The sequence below is a fragment of the Lutjanus erythropterus genome, chromosome 21 (assembly GCF_056507025.1).
Source record: "Lutjanus erythropterus isolate fLutEry1 chromosome 21, fLutEry1.hap2, whole genome shotgun sequence".
NCBI lineage: Eukaryota > Metazoa > Chordata > Actinopteri > Lutjaniformes > Lutjanidae > Lutjanus > Lutjanus erythropterus.
Genome location: NC_139337.1, coordinates 15188653 through 15209076, shown reverse-complemented (window position 1 = coordinate 15209076; position 20424 = coordinate 15188653). Strand labels below are relative to the sequence as shown.

General features: G+C 39.0%; 1 protein-coding gene across 3 annotated transcripts in view; it reads right to left on the bottom strand.

The window, feature by feature from the left end:
• Nucleotides 1-20107, bottom strand: part of pip4k2aa (phosphatidylinositol-5-phosphate 4-kinase, type II, alpha a) — a 35134-nt gene extending 15027 nt beyond the window's left edge. For 2 of the 3 annotated variants that reach the window (XM_084746805.1, XM_084746806.1), the window contains exons 1-3: nucleotides 19068-20107; nucleotides 1791-1888; nucleotides 1175-1271 (exon numbers count right to left, since the gene is read on the bottom strand). In XM_084746805.1, coding sequence (XP_084602931.1) covers nucleotides 1175-1271; nucleotides 1791-1888; nucleotides 19068-19208 — 336 coding nt within the window. In that variant the 5' untranslated portion in view covers nucleotides 19209-20107. The remainder of the gene's footprint in view (nucleotides 1-1174; nucleotides 1272-1790; nucleotides 1889-19067) is intronic. The other variant, XM_084746807.1, reaches the window with a different exon arrangement.
• Nucleotides 20108-20424: the final 317 nt, after the last annotated feature.

Sequence of the window (20424 nt, the reverse complement as noted above, 5' to 3'; positions counted from 1 at the left end):
AACATGATCCAACACCCCTGGCTCAATGCCTCATTCTCCAAGAATTCCTCATGTCCTCTGCCCTCAGTTGTCTCTTCAAGTCACAGCATCTCGTCTGTATTGTAAGATGAGGACTAATCTGTAACCTAAAACAAAAGTTAAGCAGCATTTCTTTCTTGTATTTAAACCTAACATTGGTTGCACTGTTTCTGGAGATTCCTTAAAAGCATGGACACGTAGCAAGCTACTAACCGTCAAGGTCTTGGTGTAATACTGACATGGTTTGTGTCACAGGCTGAAAATGTTTACGAGGCTCTTTGCCTGAGGCTGACATAGATGAAAAGCTTTCATGCTAATATCCTAATGTTTTAATTTAGTTAGTCATTTTCTCCACCATGCATTTATCATAAAGTGGGAAAAAATGTTAATCTGTTTGCACTTCAGTTACCCTCTCAAAACTTAATTCAATACTGCTAGCATTGCTCATTAAAGCTAATACTGCTGCATGTCATCAAAAGGCCTGCAGCTGGTGGTACCCATTGGCTATAATGAGGAATATTACCATTATAATTAGAAATGATGCCAACAAGGCTGGTTTCAGACTGAGGGTAAAAAGAAAAAAATTATAAATCAATAAACCTTTTTGACCACAACGTGACAGAGCCTTGTGTGGGAAAGGAGTTTAATGTCGACAATTTCACGACATTCCTCTGCACTGGCCAGTGTCTTAACACCCCCAACTGCCCACTCACTGCAGCCAGCCGAACCCTAATGTAAACATGTGAGAAGGACAGCTGCACTGAGCTGGGACACAACGACCTCCAAATACTGCCAACTCATTGCCTGCACTGGGAATGGGGATTTACCAGGGAAGAGTGGAAAGAAAAGGAAGAGAAGGAGTGGGCTGAAACAAAAGAGGGAAAGGAAAAAGTGCAACAGAGTGACTATTTACTCGTTAACACTGATCATAAGTTCTTCAAATGTGGTTCAATTTGCTTGTAGCATCAGGCTTCTGCATTTATGAGATACATAAGGTTCAAATACATTTAAGGACAATGTATTGCCTATAAAATTATCTGACTGTCTACAGGAGCCGGTACTTTCTTATGCAGCAATTCACCCTATTAGTAATATAAAGATGAGAAAAGAAACTACATGTCTAAGTCAGAAACAGTAATAATGTTACTTTTCATACCAAAAAGTCCTGATCATCAATGCCAAACCTCTCTCTGAGGTTTCGAAACACCAGGGGGCAGTACTCCTTGAACTTGAAATGGCTGGGCATGTTCTCCCTGTGTATCAGAAAACACAAGTGGCAAAGTTTGTGAGATGCTGTAGCTCCCAGGGAATGTATTAAATAATTATGATTTAGCTTTTGGAGTAAGGTAATTTCAAGACTGTCCTCTATTCTGAATGTGAAGATACTCCAGTGTCAATTAGTCTGCCTCTTTAGCACAAGAAAAAGTATATACAGTTGACTATCACATCATTGCATTAGCTTTTTTGTCAGTTAAACACATTATGATGATCAACTGGAAATCACACAATGCAGTATTGACAATTGGTTAAAAGATGCCATAGAATTATTGGCAATTGAACCAGCAGTCTCAGACCTGTTTGAATATGACCATGGAGACGATGGACTCTTTATTATATCGTACTGTCATATGATGTAATTGACATGTCTCCCCCTGTGCTGTCTTATATTTGAATATAAACATTATTAAGAAAGAAGAAAAAGACAAACATTTTGCAGTGACATGACTGTTGTGAAATAAAACAATTATCTAGTATGCTTAAAAAGAACTTACTTGTTGAAGAGGTGGTTGTCCACTTTGATCTTAGAATAGGCCTTGAAGTCGTCTGGCATGAGCATGATGGGAATCTGAACATGGCTTAACTCGTTTATCTGGGAAGAGAAAAAAGGGGGAAATGAGTGATATAGGAATACAAAGAAGTCAGAATGAAGTCAAGAATCTAGAAACCTGAGGATACCAAGGGAAAAGAATTTGTGTCTTACTGGGGGACTGTAGGCAAAACCTAGACAATTATTACTTATTTACCACTGATACTCAACATAATGTGATGATAGGGCTGCACACTCAGTTATCAAAGGATGTAATAAGCTGAATATGATCTTGGGCATATTCGTTATGTGCTTTCATGGTGGTTTGCATTTAATGAACATTATACTGAAAAATATTCTTCTTATTATTGATGAAATGTCTATTGTTGATACATATCACAAGTGCTTAATTGCCCCGACCTGTGTGGTGATTAGTAGTAACAACACTGAAAGTAATCCTTGTATATACCGTGGCAGAGCTTAAAGTGGAAAAACCAAAGCATATTTGCTTTATTTGAAGCAAGCGTGCTAGTAGAGCTTTGCAACCATTACAGTTTTCCTCATACATGTCCTATAACAGGCATGTCTAAACTATTCCAGAAAGGACTGAGTGGCTGCAAGTTTTCGCTCCAACCAACCAACAGCACACCTGACTCAATTAATCAGCTGTTTGAAGACTGAAATCAGTTAATTAAATGAATCGAGCCTGGTGTGCTCCAACTTGGTAGGAACAAAAACCTGCGGCCACACGGCCCTTCATTGGAATAGTCTGGACATGCCTGTCATATAACATGGCATATAACTATAGCATGTTAGAAGTGTTCACACAGGAATTCTGCAGACATTCAACGATGTACTAGCTGTGAGCGTCACACCTCAACTCATATAATCTTTTTGTGAAGCAATATTATCCGTCCAACTAAATAAAGGCCACAGACTGGTGCCAAGATCATTCACAAAACTTCACATGAATGCTCACATGACTATTCTCCGCCTCTGAAAACACATTGTGTTATCTGTATCAGAATGCACACATGTACAAGTGTATTTGTTCTGGTATTTGTAAATGTTGGTCAAGATGCCAGTTGCTGTATATTAAACTTCAACCTCCTGCTGCACAAAAAATACTCACATAATTAATTTAACTTTTCCCTGTTAAACATCTTGGAAGCAATCATAACAGGCACAAGAATGAACCTGCACCTGAACATGTTTTTCTCTAAATCAAAGCAGCAAGATGACAAGTTATTAGGGCTAATTTATGATTCAGGCCAAGAGTTCTTGTCCGGGTCATCAATCAATACTGATCATCAGCACATAACACCCGGTGATGTAAGCGGTTTACAGATTACATTTGCAGGATGGTGTAGCCCACAGAGCTGAAGGACAGCTGTAGGGGAAGGGCAAGTGGAAATGTTGCCAGAACTGCTGAAGCTCCAAGGAGCCTACAGATAAAGACGAGGACTTGCAGGTTAGAGAAGAGCAAGACAGAGAGAAAGATATGACGTACATATGTATTAGTGAAAGCTAGGGTTATGTGTCGCTCCTGCAGGAAAGATAATCTTAATATCCTGCAGTCTGTGATGCACTGCTATTTTCTAATCTTCTAGCTTGAGTATGTTCATGATTCAAGAGAAGATAATCACTTCTCTTTCTACGTTTGATGACATTTCTCTTTATCTGCATTTCTCTCTATGCATATGAATGCCGTTTTAAAATTAGTTGGTGAGTTTGGCATTAGCTAAAATTCAACACCCATATTTTCTGTGCTCACATATTTACTCTTTTTTCAAATATATTATGTATCACAAACCAGAGTCCCACCGATTAAGTTGGCCGACACATTGTCCTGATACGAATCGATCACAGATATGTTGGTATCAGTGTATATGTTTTCAGATATGCACCCATATAAAAAAAAATCTTACCAGAACATATAATGGAGTAGATGATGCTTAGGGTGACTTAAATTTAGCACACAGGGAACACTTATGAGGACAAAAGGAGCTCCCTGGCAGGTGTAGATGCTGATAAGCTCTGTTTCTTGTTTTACAACCTACCCTTAATTTACTGGCAGGATTAAAATACTCAGCAATTGACTGATACTAGACAGCACTGATGTTTATTTAGGATGGTCCTATTTATCTAATTCTTATTTCTTTTTATTCTCAGTGTTCATTTCTAAAATTGGTTAACCATTATTTAACATAATAATAATTATTTAAAGAATATTTAACTTAAAGATTCTTAAATATTTAAGTTTATAGACTACTATATTTCAAGTTGTTTACAAAAGCAGCTTTCTGAGTACCTTTGCACAGTAGGGTTGTGATGTGACATATTTGTGCCTTACATATATGACCACACTTAAACTACATGATGTGTACAATAAGCTGCATCAGACTGATGATGATTATGACTGAGTACACATGTATGGTCAAGATAGCATCCAACAAAATGCAAAATTACAGAATGCTTCAATAAACCTTGCACACCAAATTAACAGTGGGTTTTCAAACACATAAGGTACATTGCAGGAGTTTCCATTTGGAGCTGGCCATGCGTCACATTGCTGTAATATGTAGACCTGACATTTGTTATGACTCAGGCACAGCTTGATACAAATATGATGTGTGTGTGTGTGTGTGCTTGTGTATGCATTGTTGGCTGCAGGCAAGGGTGCTGGCAGGTTGCGTGAATCTATTAATAACCTGTCATTCCACCACTCCTGTAAGGTAGGTGCACTCAATAAACTCAAACACTCAGGCTTTGATTGACTATAACATTAATCACGAAGCATGCGTGTATGTTCCTCTACAGCGCAGTCCCAGATGTACTTTAAGCTTTATACATTGCTCACAGCGAGGATTGTGCAGACAAACAAGAGGTGGTGTCATATCACAATCCCTGCAGCTGCCTTAGAGGAATAGGCCTATTTTTTACCATTGGGAACTGACTTTGGCCGTGTAATGCTGCAGGAGTATTACAGCAGATGGTGCTGAGAATGGCCTCAGCATGACTGACTGAGCCATGAAAGCATTTGGTATACTTCAGGTGGCCATTCAGAAGTATGCTTTTTAAGATTCTGTGCCTTCAACATGTTCATGATACTAATGCTCATGATTTTATTTTATCAATACAGTGGATAGTTAAGTCTTTAAACTGCATGGCAACTAGCTTATGCTAACTGACTGATTATGATTAACAGGTTGACCTTAGACGAGGACTTCCTTGATCCCCTGGTCTCTTAAATTAGTATCCCTCTATTTTTAAAACTAGAGTTTTAACATTAAAGGGATAGTCCGGATTATTTGAAGTGGAGTTGTATCAGGTACTTATCAACAGTCAGTGTCCCATTGTAGGAAGATAAGCAAAGCCTTGTTATGGGGAGGGTCAACAACAAACTGTATTTCAGCCCAAAGAAAAAAAAGTTAACAGTTTAAGAGCAATATATTTAAAATGCAGTGTTTTCAAATGTGAAACTGCTGTAATTTAAGCCAAATATTGTTCACTCCAAACCAACCAGACTTCATTGGTGACATCAGTATTTAACCTCATGGATCACGGGAGTTGCTTGTCTACCAGTTCATCAATCTGTTTTTAATTGTTAATGTGTGACTTAGGTGTTTTAAGACATTATTTCAAATTCACCAGTGACAGTAGTAGACCAGAAACTCCTGTGTTCTGCAAGGCGAAGCTACGGCTTTTGCAAAAGGATCCTGGTTGAGAGAAAGAGAGAAGTATTTGGCTTATATAATAATTTATAATATTCTAAACACAGACATACACTTATATTAATTGTTTAATGTGGATCTTTTTTGAGTGGGTACTATATGTTTTGCTGCTGTCCCTGTCCACAGCAGTACATTTCTTAGTTTCCATGCTGGTAACCCTCGCTGTTTGTCCAAACTGGAGACGTGTCAACTGGCATCTAGTTAATGCATTAACTATTGAAGTCAGAAACATGTGGCTAGTTCCCCAAACATATTCTGAGCTAAACTCTCTCAGTGGTCGAGTGTGTCATCTATGCCTTTCTGCTTTTCCACTGGCTCACTTTTATGATTGATGTAATGTTTGTACGTTGTAAAGTAAATGAGATGGTACTCAGAATAGTAATGGCAGTAGAAATGACAGCACAAATATAGCAGAACAAATACAGAATTACTACAAAATTAGTTATGAAATTAGCTAAATTAACAGTGGAGGATAGTGTCTTTGTTGAAAATAGTATCCATGCTGTACTAGAGATTTTGTTTTTTGGCACCTTCCAAATAGAGTGGATTGAATTGGCTCACTTTTAAAAGCACAAACAATTTAACACACTCATTGCCCAAGATAGCAGTTGGCAGTGAGTAGTCAATATGTTGCCATAGGTGGTTAGCTGAAAATTTCAACAACAAACTTATAATATACCAAAATAAACTACTATGAAAGCTAAATAGTAAAGCATACAATATATCCAAAGAATTGTTTCAATCTGTTTGCTATGAGGACACATCAATGAATGCAATGTGTGTAAAAGACGAACTCTGACCCCCTGGCTTGACTGGTCAAATGTAAAACAAATCTTAATGCTGAAGTCTGCAAAAGCTTGTCCAGTGATGGGCAAAGGTCTGCCTTTGTACACTATTCCGTCTTTGCCTTTAACCAGCTCAGCAAACATGCACAAATTGAGCACAGTAGCATTTCAAGAACAAAGCTGTTTACTTTGTGTACTGCATTTAGATGTCATCTAGAAGTGAGAGTTACAACTAAAACTGAATATCCCTGCACTGTAAATATCCTCAAGGATTATTGTAAGCTTTTAAGGCAAAGTAAAAGAAAGGAGAAGAAGCATGAGAACATAGACTTAGTGTGTATCATTAACAGAAGATAAATCAACAGCGGCAGAAAATTTTCAGGAAGGAAACCTTTGAGATAAAGACAGAGAAAAAACACATCTGGAAAAAGAGAAGCAAGCTTATCTGACGAGACAAGAAACCACAAGAAAAAATATGGAAAAGAGGACATTAAAGAGGCAGAGGAAGCAGCGGATCCCAGTCCACAGATGCCATATCGGGGCATGTTTCAGTGCCCTGGTGTGACAGGCACAGACGTCACAGTGATGCTAAAGCACAGATGAATCCTGGGTACTCAGTGGGGAGATGTCGCCTAATCAACAAAGCTGTGTTTCATGCAAAAACAGACAATGCTTGATCTTACCAAGCACACATGCACGTTTGTGAGGACGCTAATGTACTGAATGTTAAAAAAATTACACACAACCACACAAAAATGGGACAGAAATATCTATTAGATAAAAAGAGGCATAAATGATTCCCTCCAGTAGACTCAGAAAGCAATCAGTTTGAAATATCTTCAACTCCACTCCTGCATCCAAACTGTTCCAAATGTTCCTGCAATTAAATTCATGCTACCCCAAAAAACTGTGAAGAGAGCATGACTGAGAGTCTAAAGGAGAAGAGGGAGACTATATTAGGCTATTTTTTTTTACAGATCAAGCTTATAACAGTCTATGTTATGTACCTTTTGTTTGTTTTGAAAAGCACAGCACTGATTTTTAACACTGTGGCGTTGCCCTAGTGGTAAATGTTTTTGTAATGCTTACACAGAGGTGTGGCTAATCCAGTATAAAAACCTAAATGCCCCTTGGAGTCCCTAATCCACATTAAAAAACATGTCTAGTACTCTTATTTTATCTGCTCTGCTCTTGTCATAATTTCTATCGTGTGCCTAGTGTAGATTTTATTTTTTGTTTAATCAGATGCCTCCAGCATATCTGCTTATCTTCCTGCAGCTATCAAACTTGCAGACAAATTTCACACCACCGCTTCCTGTTTGTTTCCATGGTGATGAAGACTGGTTTTCCGGCCCAGAGTGAAGCAAGTGTGTGCTGTTGCTCCATTGGACAGGAAGTTGGTGGAGAGAGCATGCTCTGTCAGCAGCATGGCATAAACTTATCTCTGAACTATGACAGTTAGAAGATGTGCTCTTACCAGATGAGAGCCCACTGATAGTGCTGACAAATTCTAACACCATTTACTTGGTAAAGAAATCTGGATCTAATTCTACAAAGGACAGGACCATTTGTTAAGTGCAAGATATAGAAGGGTATATATTTTAAAGCGGAGAAAAAACACTCTCAAAGTAAGAAAGGAAAGAAGTAAGACAAATCATGCATGCCATCAGGATGTGTAGCCTGAAGGGAGACATTTGACAATGAACAAGGAAGCTATGACCGTCACCCTTTTTATCTTTTCTCACTTCTGATGACTCAGTTACTGGATTTCAAGTTGCAACTTGAATGTGTCACCAGTGTAAAAAGTCACAAGAGTGATGTGGCAATTCCTTCAAGTTTCTCTTGAAATTTACTTTTACCAGTAATGTCAATGATGACTTCTTTGCTAACTATTCCAATCAGAGTCCTTCAATATAAATATATATTGATTTTGAATCGTGTACTCTTTATTTATACAATATTTTACTAGTGCAAAATATCAATAAAAACAGGTGACAAAGTGACCACATTTAAACCCAATGCTTGTATATCCTGATGATATACCACTATGTAAAACTGGTGGCTGCTCTTAATTAGGGGTGGGAATCTCTAGGGACCTCACGATTTGATTGCAATTCAGAGGGCTATTATTTCATGATAAAACTATTCTCAATGCATCTTGATGCATCAAAATTTTAACCTTTTAAGCCATGGGGTGCAGGTTGGATTGTATTTATCTGCAGCTGCTCAAGTTCAGCCATCTTCACCAAAACTCAAGAAGCCTAGTTTTGGGGAGGGGGATCACTTTTTCTGGTTTGATTCACAATCTCTTTTTGACTGAATTAATAGAAAAAGGGGCACAGTTTTCAGTGTCTCACACCAGTTTTCCTGAAATACAATATGAAATATGACTGGCAAATGGTCTGCAGCGTCTTTACTTAAAAAAAAAAGTTAACTGCATTTATTAATGAATTAATCAATAGACTCAATTAATATAATAACATTGGGGGGGGGGGGTCAAAATCTTGTACATCGTGATACATCTAGAATTGAACATTTCCCCCAGCCCTACTGTTAATATTGTGGTGCTGTTTATCCATGGTTCACATACACACAATTCAATGTTTCAGGGTAATACACTGCTATTTTATTTATTCAATGTCAATATGTGGGGGAAAAAAAGCCTTGATCTTAGGGATGCTGCAATCAACTGAATAGACAGGAACCAACTGGCTAGCCCTGAGAGGTTACTAGCCGGACAGCGTCACACACCCGATTTCTGTTTTGGTCAAATGCACACACATGCTCTATACGACAGTCACGGCATGTGCGCAGCAGCGCAGCAATGCACACATGCGCACACACGCAATTTATTTGGCTTATTTAACTGTCAACTGTCACTGTAAATGGTGCTGCCCCAGTACAATCTTCACATAACAGAGGCCTGGGGAGTAAACAAAACTGGACTAATAACAACTGAAAAATCATGCAACAGCCAATATGAGAGATATACCACCTCATAAGAGGAGCTGACTTTTTAATACAAACACATCTTACAAGACAATTAAAAAAGAGATGTGAAAAACCTTTAACAGGTGTGAGAGAGAGAGAGAGAGAGAGAGAGAGAGAGAGAGAGAGAGAGAGAGAGAGAACAGCATCATTATAGGATATATTTTCCATTGGAGTAATTTTACAGCACATCCAATTTCCTACTGTCAAACTGTCAATTATGTTGAGGAAATGGGACATATGCTCTGGAGAAGCAACTTCTAGACAACATGATAGATTAACATGCACTTCCTCTATGCCTATTTACAAGATATTGCAGTCTAAGTGGCTCTAATTAAAGTGCAATCAAGACAGACTAAACATGCAATTAACCAATATGTAGAGGTGTAAATAAACTAGGAGGGGATGTGGCAAAGCCAATGCTCAAATCAATTCAGCACAGCAGTATTTGGTGCAGTATATTTATAAAGCAATAGCTTCAAGATTCATCAGCATACACATCAAAATGCTTTCCCAAGCAGCACACACACACATATAAAAGCACTAACTTTACACTGTGTTGCACTTTTTAGGGAATGGCACAAACAGAGTAACCAACTACGGAGCCTTAACCAGTACTGGTATACTTGACCTCAACACGACATTCATAAACCGCAAAGATAATCATATGTGCCATAGATACACAAATCTAAATGGAGATTTGCCCTTTAACAGTCAGATAGTGAGCATCAAAGGTCACCTTTAGCTGTAGTAGATTATACTGAATGTGGACTTGACCTTTCATTGACGAATTAACAAGGCTATTACATCATCACCTGACCGACAAATCCCAGAACCATTCATAATATGTAGCAATTTTAAAAATATCCACATAAAGAAGAATACAGCTTATCCAAGGCTCCAACTCAAGTGCAACACAGTATAACAATGGGGTCTGGGTGTGTATATTAGTGATTCATTGGCTAGCCTATAAAAAGAATGAATGCAAAACACAGGGACTGCACTGATTCCATACTCTGTATGGGTATCAGTTCAGTACTGGCCAAAATCAATATTGGGGGCAAAATAAGTATGATCCGATACTATCTGTTAGCATAAACTATCATGTAAATGGTTAAACAAAACTGCTGTCTCAAGGAAGAAAAAAGCAAAATGGTGCTAAATGGTGCTGACCAGTCAAAACTGTTCTCTGTGGGGGAATCCACGTAGCTTAGTTGGTATAGTATGTGTCCCACGTACTGATGCTGTTAGTCCTCTGCAGCAGTAATGGGTTCGATTTGGCTATCCTGTTGATTGAAGGCACAAAAGCCCCCCCAAAAAAATCAAAAAAAGGTTCTCTATGTGATAAAGTTTGAATTAAAACAGCAGCAGTTTTGCATAACTGAATGTGAAATTTATAACAAAGTGTTTTATTTATCAATAAATGTGAAATCCCAAGGAAAAAAAATCATAGCAAGTGCAAGTGAACATTCATTTTAGCAATAAATGCCTTGACATGTTGGGAAATGTATTTTATGTACAGTTAATGTCATTATTGGTGTAGCACTATTTAAATGGCTTTAGAGAATGCTTTTAATTAACTTCTAGGAAACATGAGTACATCTTCTGCTTTAAACCATGTGCAATGATAAACCCTTACCACTAAATTAATATTGTGACCATGATTGTCTGTCTATGACCTAATTCTGTGGAGAAACTTTGACAACTTCAGCGTCAGGGGTAGTCCTTACTCCCTTTCCTCCCTTTGGTCACACCCACAGCGTGGAGAGGTCAGCCATAATGAGGCCACACTGATGATAAAAGTGGAGCAGTGGTAAGGTAGAAGGACTGCTACAACTGAGTCTGTGCAAGAGAAATTGGCCTTCAACAAATGCAACCACCTACCTGAATAAGACACCTGCAGGGCAGCTAAAAGCTTATGGTAGTCACCTCTTGAATTGTGACATGTCAGCCTTTAAATCAGACAGCTCAATCAAGTCTATTTTAGTCAGTGTCAGTCACTCAATCACACACGCATGCACACACACTCAGGTGCTAAGGAAATTAAATGTGTGTTTCCAAGACCTAGACTACAGTAGACTGTGCCAAGTACACTAAACCTTCACAGTGTATAATAAATGAACAAATATTGTTCATTGTCAGCATCCCATTACAACAGACATGCTCATAGCCATGTTGAAACACTGAATGACTAATGACTAACGTGGAAATAAGTAACACATAAATTATGGTTGTCATCAACAGGTACATACACACACACACGCAGACAGCTCAGCAAGTCTGTTCTTAAGTCCGTGCTATGAAAGGCCAGCTATTAAAGGATATAGTGGTTTAGACTGACTGAACAACAAACAGGCTTCTAGTATATGGCCTGTCCTATTGGGTGAATCAAGCTGCTCAGCAGCATGTCACACTGCATTTGGGCAAGCAGTGTGCCACGACACAGCGACTCTGTAGTTAAGGGCACACACACAAGACATACACACCCCCACAAGTAGGCACGTGCAGGCATGTTTGCATGCATGCATGTAGGAACGAACAAAAAAGAAAATGTTGCAAGGTTTTTGGAGACATATTGGCACAAAACTACACGTTGCTTTCCACAAGTTCCTCTATCTGTCATTGCCTCAGGGTGCGAGGATTTAAGGCTCCAGCTTCTCTGCTTTCCTCACCCATAATCATCACACATATTAGCTGTAGGTCACTCCTGCAGATATTTATAGAATCCCCTTCTTATGCAATCCACAGAACCAGACACAGCTACTCTTAGTCACAAAGGCGGGACACTGCAAAGAAAGGGGAGAGGGGGGGGGGGGGGGGGGGGGTGAGCCAGCTAGACAGGATGACACAAAAAGGGGCAATGACAGAATGAGTGAATGAACCTGCAGGATGGGGAGAGTTCAGTTTAGGTACTGGAAGAGTCGAGTGACATTAAGAAAAATAAAAAGGAAAACTTAAAACCTATGGAATCCAAAACAAGAAGGGAAGGAAAGACTACTGCCATATGCATATGCAATTAAAGGTTTGTGATAATAAAACGCTATGTGAAATATCAACTCAGTACTATTACCTTCTTTACTTCAAAGGGATAGGTGACATGCAACAGCAGATTATGAGCTGCTGAACTCAAAGCTATGGTTACACAGTGGGTGCCTTAAATGGTGACAATGCAGCTTTCCAGCCATTGAAATATCTTAGGCCTGGGTGATATAGCCAAAAAACCTGTCAAAATAGTGAAGATTCATATCGGTCAATATCAGTAATTACTGATCATGTAAGTTGTGACTGATATGTTGTGTACTCCAAGTGGAAATGGCTGAGGGTCTAAAATAAGTTTGTTGTACTATACTGCAACAATATGACAGAGATGACTATTGGTGCTTTCACAAAATGTGAGATTATTCTATAAATAATCATCAATAATGTGGTTATAATGCCTAAGTGAGTAAAAGCAAATAATAGATCAGCTGGAACAGTCTGGTAAATTCTCAAAATGACATCACTTAACTGTAATGCAGCCTTTAAAACCAGGAAAAGACAACACTTCTGACATATCATGATATAACTATATCCAAAATATATCCCCATATACTGTCATATCTCAATACAATATAATATCATTATATTGCCCAGCCCTAAAATATCTACTCAAAAACCATCAACGGAAGACATTCTGACACCTCTCTATTAAAATAGCGCATTTAGATACCCTGAGGGCTTACAAAAACAGGCGATAGACAAGCCAGAACTACATCCCTTTTACAGATTAACAAATTATGTGAAGATGTAGATTCTGATCCATTTCCCACTGCCAAAACAAAACACCTGACACAAGCTGTTCAGCACCTTGAGACACTTCTAGAATCAGCTTGTTAATGGTGGCTAGGACGATTGTAGCTTTTTTGAAAACCAGTATTATCAACTATGATGTTAGGGCCTGAATCCATGCCAATCAATCCACAATAGTCTGTGTTTTCCCGGTGTGTCTTATTATAAAGATGTCTTTTTTCCTTGAAGAACCAAAATGGACCACTGTTTTTTCAAAACTGCTAGGATTGTTTCAGAGGCTTTGTAATCCATCTTTGAAATGCAGTGTCTTTTTTGGAGACTCTGTAAAATAAATCTATACTGATAAATCCAATACCAAATGTCTTCTATGATTATCCATTTTACTGTGGTGCAAACAATTATTGTTAGCCGTCAATGCTGTCAATATCATGATTCCTTGGGTTGAGTTTGTGGACTGATCAGAAGCTGTGTACCTAATTTGTAAACCAATCAAAAGCTGAGTTCATTGAGGGGCATGTATGTGACAGCTCAATCTCTGTGCACTGCACGAGGGAATAACATGAAACTGACACAACAAAAAAATCTGTGGCGATTATGGTAAGGAGCTCAGCCATATGGTAGGCATCACATGAACCCGGTAATCATCACACAACCTTATCAGGCCCAAACATGACTAACTGTGTTAAAGGCTATCCACATCAAGAACAATTACCTAATAACTGTAACAATAATGATGTGAGCATTCACAATGATGAACAATAACACTGTGTAAACGGTGGCACCAAGTATGCGCTGCACACTCCAGCTGTGTCAGCAGCTTAATGAAAGAGACACACCAAAACTGTTGATGTGAGTTTAGTCGACAGATCCAATTATTTTCTATGAAGTGGAGTAGATCCAGCCGTGCAGGGCATGATCGGTACAGTGCATTGCCGTTCTGTGGTGCACTGTCATTTCATAAATAATGTAATAAATATAACATTATATTGTAATTACCCTAGTTCTAGTAGGTTATTTCTTCGTTCACCACTGTTATTTTACTTCTCCCTCTTATTTTAGTGTTTAGTCACAAACTACTTCAATCTTTTCACCTTCCTTTTCTCCTTTTCCCTTCTCACACTCCTATCCCCTGGTTACTCTTATTGTGCACACACACACTGGGGCTGTTTCGCGCTGTTTGTGTTTGCTCTGTTAACTTTCTTCATCAGCAGGATGTTTTAAAAAGACGCTCAAAAAAACACAAGCTGTGTGTTGGATTTTTTCATCCACGATTCTGTTTTCACAGAAGCAGCTGAACTACAAGGAGAAGGGTCACTGGCAATGATGGAGCCTATTAAAACAATAGTAACTAACATGGCACTGAATGGTTGGCACCACCAACAACGACTAGCTTTTACTAAACAACTGCATAAGTAGACACATAAATTAAAGAAGAGACTCTATCCGTGTGTGTGTGTTACTGCACGAAACAGAGTGTGACTGTCACACAGGCTGTAGCAGCAAAGCGAACAGGTGAGGGAGGGGCACAGTGCAGCAGAGCGTGCAAAGATCATCTACTATACAAAGTCTCAATCATGGATGGTGTTTTTCTCTTGATGGATAAAAAAAATAAAAATGCTAAATGAGTTGCCAAATCTACTTGGGCAGCCATTACGTTACCTGACAGTCCACCCCAGTAAAGTCTATAAGTGGGAAACACTGCCTGCCTGTTACTGTAGCTGTGCAGAAAAAAACAAACAAAAAACAAACTAACAAAAAAAAAAAACAAAAAAAAAACAGAAGGATCTGACTTCACAAAATTTACTTTGAGGCAACCAAATCATGCTTTTGTAATGACAAGTTTCAGTTTGATTTTTTGTAGATGCTAGTTTGTTTGAGCCATTGCACCCACTAATCTTTAGTCGTTACAACTGAGATTTCCACTGGAAAAAAAAAAAACTTTTTCAACTTTGGCCTCAATCCATTTCTGTAAAACCATGAGCTATGTAACCTATTCAGGCTCTGAGGGATGCAAGTAAAATTTCCAAGTATTCAAGGGATTAAAGTAAAAATGGGCTACCTGTCAGCTAAAGGTTATTTTCAGCAAGCTGCCATACACCTTTTGCCACACAAAGAAACTTCAAAACACATATCACTGGATCTTCTTAGTTATAACACATGAATGATTCTGATGGCATACACTAAATATCCTAAACCACATCAAAGTTTGATCTATTTCTATGAATCTTGGCATCCCATTTTCTCATTCTACATAACATTGTTGCTTCATCTGTGCTTCATCTCTCTTTTTTGAGAGTAATTTACTGACAAGTACTTAGCAGGATCAGTTGTTTTACTTTTGTGCTCCCAGAGTAATATAAAACTGTAATAGGCTTGGTTTTCAGGAGGAGCCAAAGTGGATGTTTTTGACTGACAGGCCACCTCCAGGAGTGGAGGTTACATTTTGCAGATCAAATGCATGTGTGCACGTGTTTGCATGCTGCCTCTGGTTGCATTCTCAGGTATAGGTATTCATTCCTTTGCCGTGTCCTGTTATTTACAGGTTGCAGTAACTTTTGCAAACTCCATGGTGTAATGTAACCTTAAATTAACATTTCACCATCTGGCAGTAGCCCATTGGCTTAACCGGGTGATCTGGCATTGAATGTCATTTTTATGTTGCCAATGGCATGAGAAACAGAAGATCCTATCAAGTAATGGGAAAAACAGCAGGGGAGGTAGCCTAAGGCATAAGAAGGAAATGTGCTGGCGGCAGTCCTGCTCTGTGTTATGCAATCCAAGAGAACAGTTTGAACATGTAGAATCTCCAAACTTGTGTAGGTTTTTATGGCTGTCAGTGGCCCATTAGGCCACAGTTCTAAGACAAATGAATCGGGCACGTGACTTTCATGATATGAGCCTTCACTACTCACACTATTGGACACGCATGTAGCAGCAATTTAACAGCAAAATAAATTACATTTATGTTGATAAAACTGACAAGTTATTTTCATTAAAAATGTTGATTTCATAAAAAGAGGCAAACTCATTTAAGCTAATTAATCATTTTATTCAAAATTAGCATTTTAGTCAAGTATTTTTTGGGGGGTGAGGCCATCATATTATGACAACAGACATTTGAAGCTTCATTTAAAAACCTCAATAGAAGCTTCATATGTAACAGAAAAAAAAAGAAATTTGGTAGAGCCCTAATACAATGACAGTCTAGCTGATATATAGCTGATATCATTAGCTGCAAGCAGCTAAACCTCTCGTGTACCTTACTTTGCCCCCTCAGGCTTAACACCAAAACCAGGTGACTGTAATCTATCAACAGCAGACAACAGCTTAGATACAGAATAACAGCTTTGGATCTTCAGCTGTCTTGGCCCCGCATACATCAGTCTATCTAGAGGCTGCATAATCCACACTAAACTGCCACAGAACACTAGGCCAAAAAATCTAATGGTGCTGTCTAAACTGACAACGCTCAGTGTCAGTCACACTGATGTCCATCAAACATCCCCAGGATTCCCAACCCAATACGGCGATATGGAGTTAGACCAAACTGACCAACTAAAAATTAATCATAGTTCCAACACTGTTAAAAAGAAAATAGTTATCATTATTAGTACATCAGTATAAGCAATATGAAACTACAAATGGAGCTCAGAAGAGGCCTCATCTGTACACAAATTGCTGGCACTTTGGTGCTTTAGCCAAAAATTGCAATAGTATTTATTATGTCAAAGGGAACATTCTCTAATGTCATGAGATGACATGCCAAACAACATCACCCAAGAGAAATAGCAGTCACACATTGAAACACACCAAACATAATATGTCAGACATGATACACAATATCTAGGAAGTTGTACAGGAGAAACTGGCTTGCAATCTTGATATAACTGACTCACGTGGTGACGTTTACAGTGGGCATGTAGTTACAAAGTTACCCAAAGTGTTTATCCAATGTCAATCCGCTGTATTTACTTAAAATTGGGCTCTTGTACACAGATGTTCAAATAGCATTTCTCTGGCCCATTAACTTACATCAAAAATGACGTGCAGCTGACTGAATCTGTTACTGAACTAGTCAAAAATATTTATTTCATACCTAAATTAGGAATTCTGAATTAAATACCTAAACCAGGCACTGCTGACTCTCCTGTTTCATACTATCTGCTTACCACTGCCACACACAACAAAACCAAGCAGACATAAATAAAGAGCAAGGGAAGAGAGCAGCACTCTGCATAAAAGGGCCACAATAATTTTTTATTTTATATAAACGATACTATTGTATTTAAACACCAGCAGCTACTCCATGGGAGCAATTTCATACTAGCATATAAATAGACATTTATGTACTGGAAGAATACATAAGTGCTTCTTCTGCTAACGTACTGCTCGGCTCCTTTGTTTACACTTTGGAAAGCAGTTCTCCTCAATCAAAAACACCAGATAAAATGTTCAGTAAACAGGCTGGCTTTACTGTAATAACCATGGTATGATTATTACAAGCCAGCTGAGTAAAGGATGGGGAAATGTTATATATTAATAATACGTTCATAAGAGCAAAGGAATTTAACAGTACTCCAGATTATTATGCCTTAGTCCACTGATCAAGCGCCATCTCTTTATGTGCTATAATAACGTACGTGTAAAACACTGGTAAAGGGTTTAACACCTGGGATTTGATGCTAGAAATATTTGTATGTCCTCTGCTAGCCAAGTTTGCTCTCTCCCTCCAACATATGAGTGTTGGCCAAGTGTAAATATTCAGCAAAGGAAGAGAAAGAGAGCAGAGAGCAGAGATAAGCTGTCTTGCATGGGAAGATCTCTCATGACACAGAGCCCTAGGAGCTTATCCTACATGTGCACAACAGGAAGCCAAAGACGAGTTCACTGCTCAAACACACAGACACACACATATTTTTAGTGTTTAGCTTACATCAAAATCCTGCAGAGCTTGACTGATATATCAGCCAATATAGTGGCTCAATATTGGCCTATCACAAATATAGAGGCCTATATTGGTATCAGCATATATGAAGTCCAATATGAACACTTTTTTTGTTACAGAATATAATGCAGGTTGTTTTCTCACATGTATAGGCGACATTACATGTACATTTGATTCTTCTGGGTTTCTGTTTTTTTTTCTTAATTTAGGTTTAATATACACATTTATTTTGCTCTATTTGTATTTTTTCCTTTTTCACTAGTTATTCATAATTATTAAAAATACCTGTGACAGGTTAGTGATTCCAGTGCCCTGATTTAATTTTTAACTATAAGTGTAAAATATTCTGCCTCCATGACATATCTTTATCACAATAGTTAACTACTTTTGAGGAACTATTCACAGAAAAAACTAAAACTAAAATTAAAACTAAATTCTATATTCTGTGTATTATGCTCTGCATAAAGAATATCTGCAGACATATCAATACCAAAATTCTATTACTCCCCAATATCGATCTCAGTCCCTAAAATCCACTATCGGCTGGGCCCTAAATCATGCACATATCATGTGAATTGTGACTGTACAAAGCTTACTGGGGAAACCAAAAAATGTTCACATTTGAAAAGCTGAAATCAGAGAATTTGGACATTTTTTCTTACAAAAAAATGCAATGGCAATTAATCCATTAGTTGGCAACTAATCCATTAATCGACTAATTGTTGCAGCTCCAAATCATGCATGCAAATTGCAACTGTACAAAGCTTACTTAAGCATACTCGAGTCATAATGTGCTGAGCGAGTTCAGCACACTTAGCTACACATTTACATTGACAGCAATATATCCAACCGCTGGACAGCTGACATCTCGTATTTGTCAATCATCTACGAAAACACAAATGCTGATAACTGACAGCTAATGTGGCTTAATGTGACACATGAAAAGGTCGAGGGAGACATGACTGTGGATCATCATATGCACATGAGATGATCTGACTCACCGAATGGTTGACTCCCCACATAACCACGCTGAGAAGAGGGTCGCTGGCACGGAAGAGCTTCACTTTCTGAGCAACGAAGTGCTTTTTCTTGGTCTTCGTTTTGCTCGCAATAGATGCGGCAATGCTCCCCGCCGAAGCCATCTTTCAAGCAAACTGGCTGGTTATTGCAGTCTATGCGATAATCTCGACAGAGTATCTTCCCTTGAAGCTGGCACAGTGGCCACCAGCTCACGACTCAGTAATACCAATACTATTCATCTAGCCAGCTCGCAAATCAAAGTGCCCCAATTCTTTTCTTCATCCAACGTCCCACACAGCTCAGCTGTCGCTATGGCCCTACCTCGAAAACGAATAATGTGAGAAAATATGATGTCTTGAAGCTAATACTACTGCTCTCCTTCCCCTAACAGTCCGCCGCTTCCTTCAGCCCACATCATAAGTCACCTCTCTTCCTTCCTTGACTAGTCTGGAGCTCTCCGCACCCCTGCGATGTGAGCTCTCACTGAGCTGGCGTTAGCATAGCCGACTAGCTTGCTAGCTAGCAAAAGCCAACGATAAATTTCGTAAAATTAATAAACGTATTAAACGGGAGGAGTATGAAGCCCCGTGGCAAATGAAACACAAATTATCATGTAGCCTTAAAACAACTTATTGAAATGACACATTAATGATGCCGAATGTCTAGCTAACTAAACGCTAACGTTAGTTCCGCCGACCTTCGCTAACGTTAGCCAACTGACAGCACAAAGCAGCACCAAGACTCCGTTCAGCAGCTAGCTACCGTTAGCCTGCAAGCTAACTGTTAACATTGGCTAGCAGATCTGAATTGGCAAGCGGCTCAGTCCTCCTACGCTTTTGTGGTCAGTCCGTAGAGATGACAGAGGTGTCATGTCATATTCGTGCCCCGTTTGAATTAAAACGCCGTGGAGCAGTTATATGGACGTAAAATCAACGGGTGGTCAACTCCGTCTGCAGCACTGAGGAGGTTCATGTGTGCTCCTGTCAACTGACAGCTCGGCGGAGGAGGGGAAGTGACAGCCTGCCTGCCTGCGCTTTGCAGTGTCTGCTGCGCTGATTCGCTGCAGCCCCCTCCGTCCACTGGCTCTATGCTACCTTCTGTGCTTTTTAATAGCACACACGAGCCGCTTTTACATCAGTCTAAATTTGCATTTTGATTTAAATTTCCCATTATGAACTGAAACCTTTCGAATGAATCGAAAAATCCCCTTTGAGTGTGAAATGTCGCATTCACTGGACGACTAAACCATTTTCAGGTGGGCCTATGGATGTGAGCGTGCGTGCGTGCGTGCGTGGGCGCGCGTATTTGCAGCTCGTGTAATAATAATGCATTAGCAGA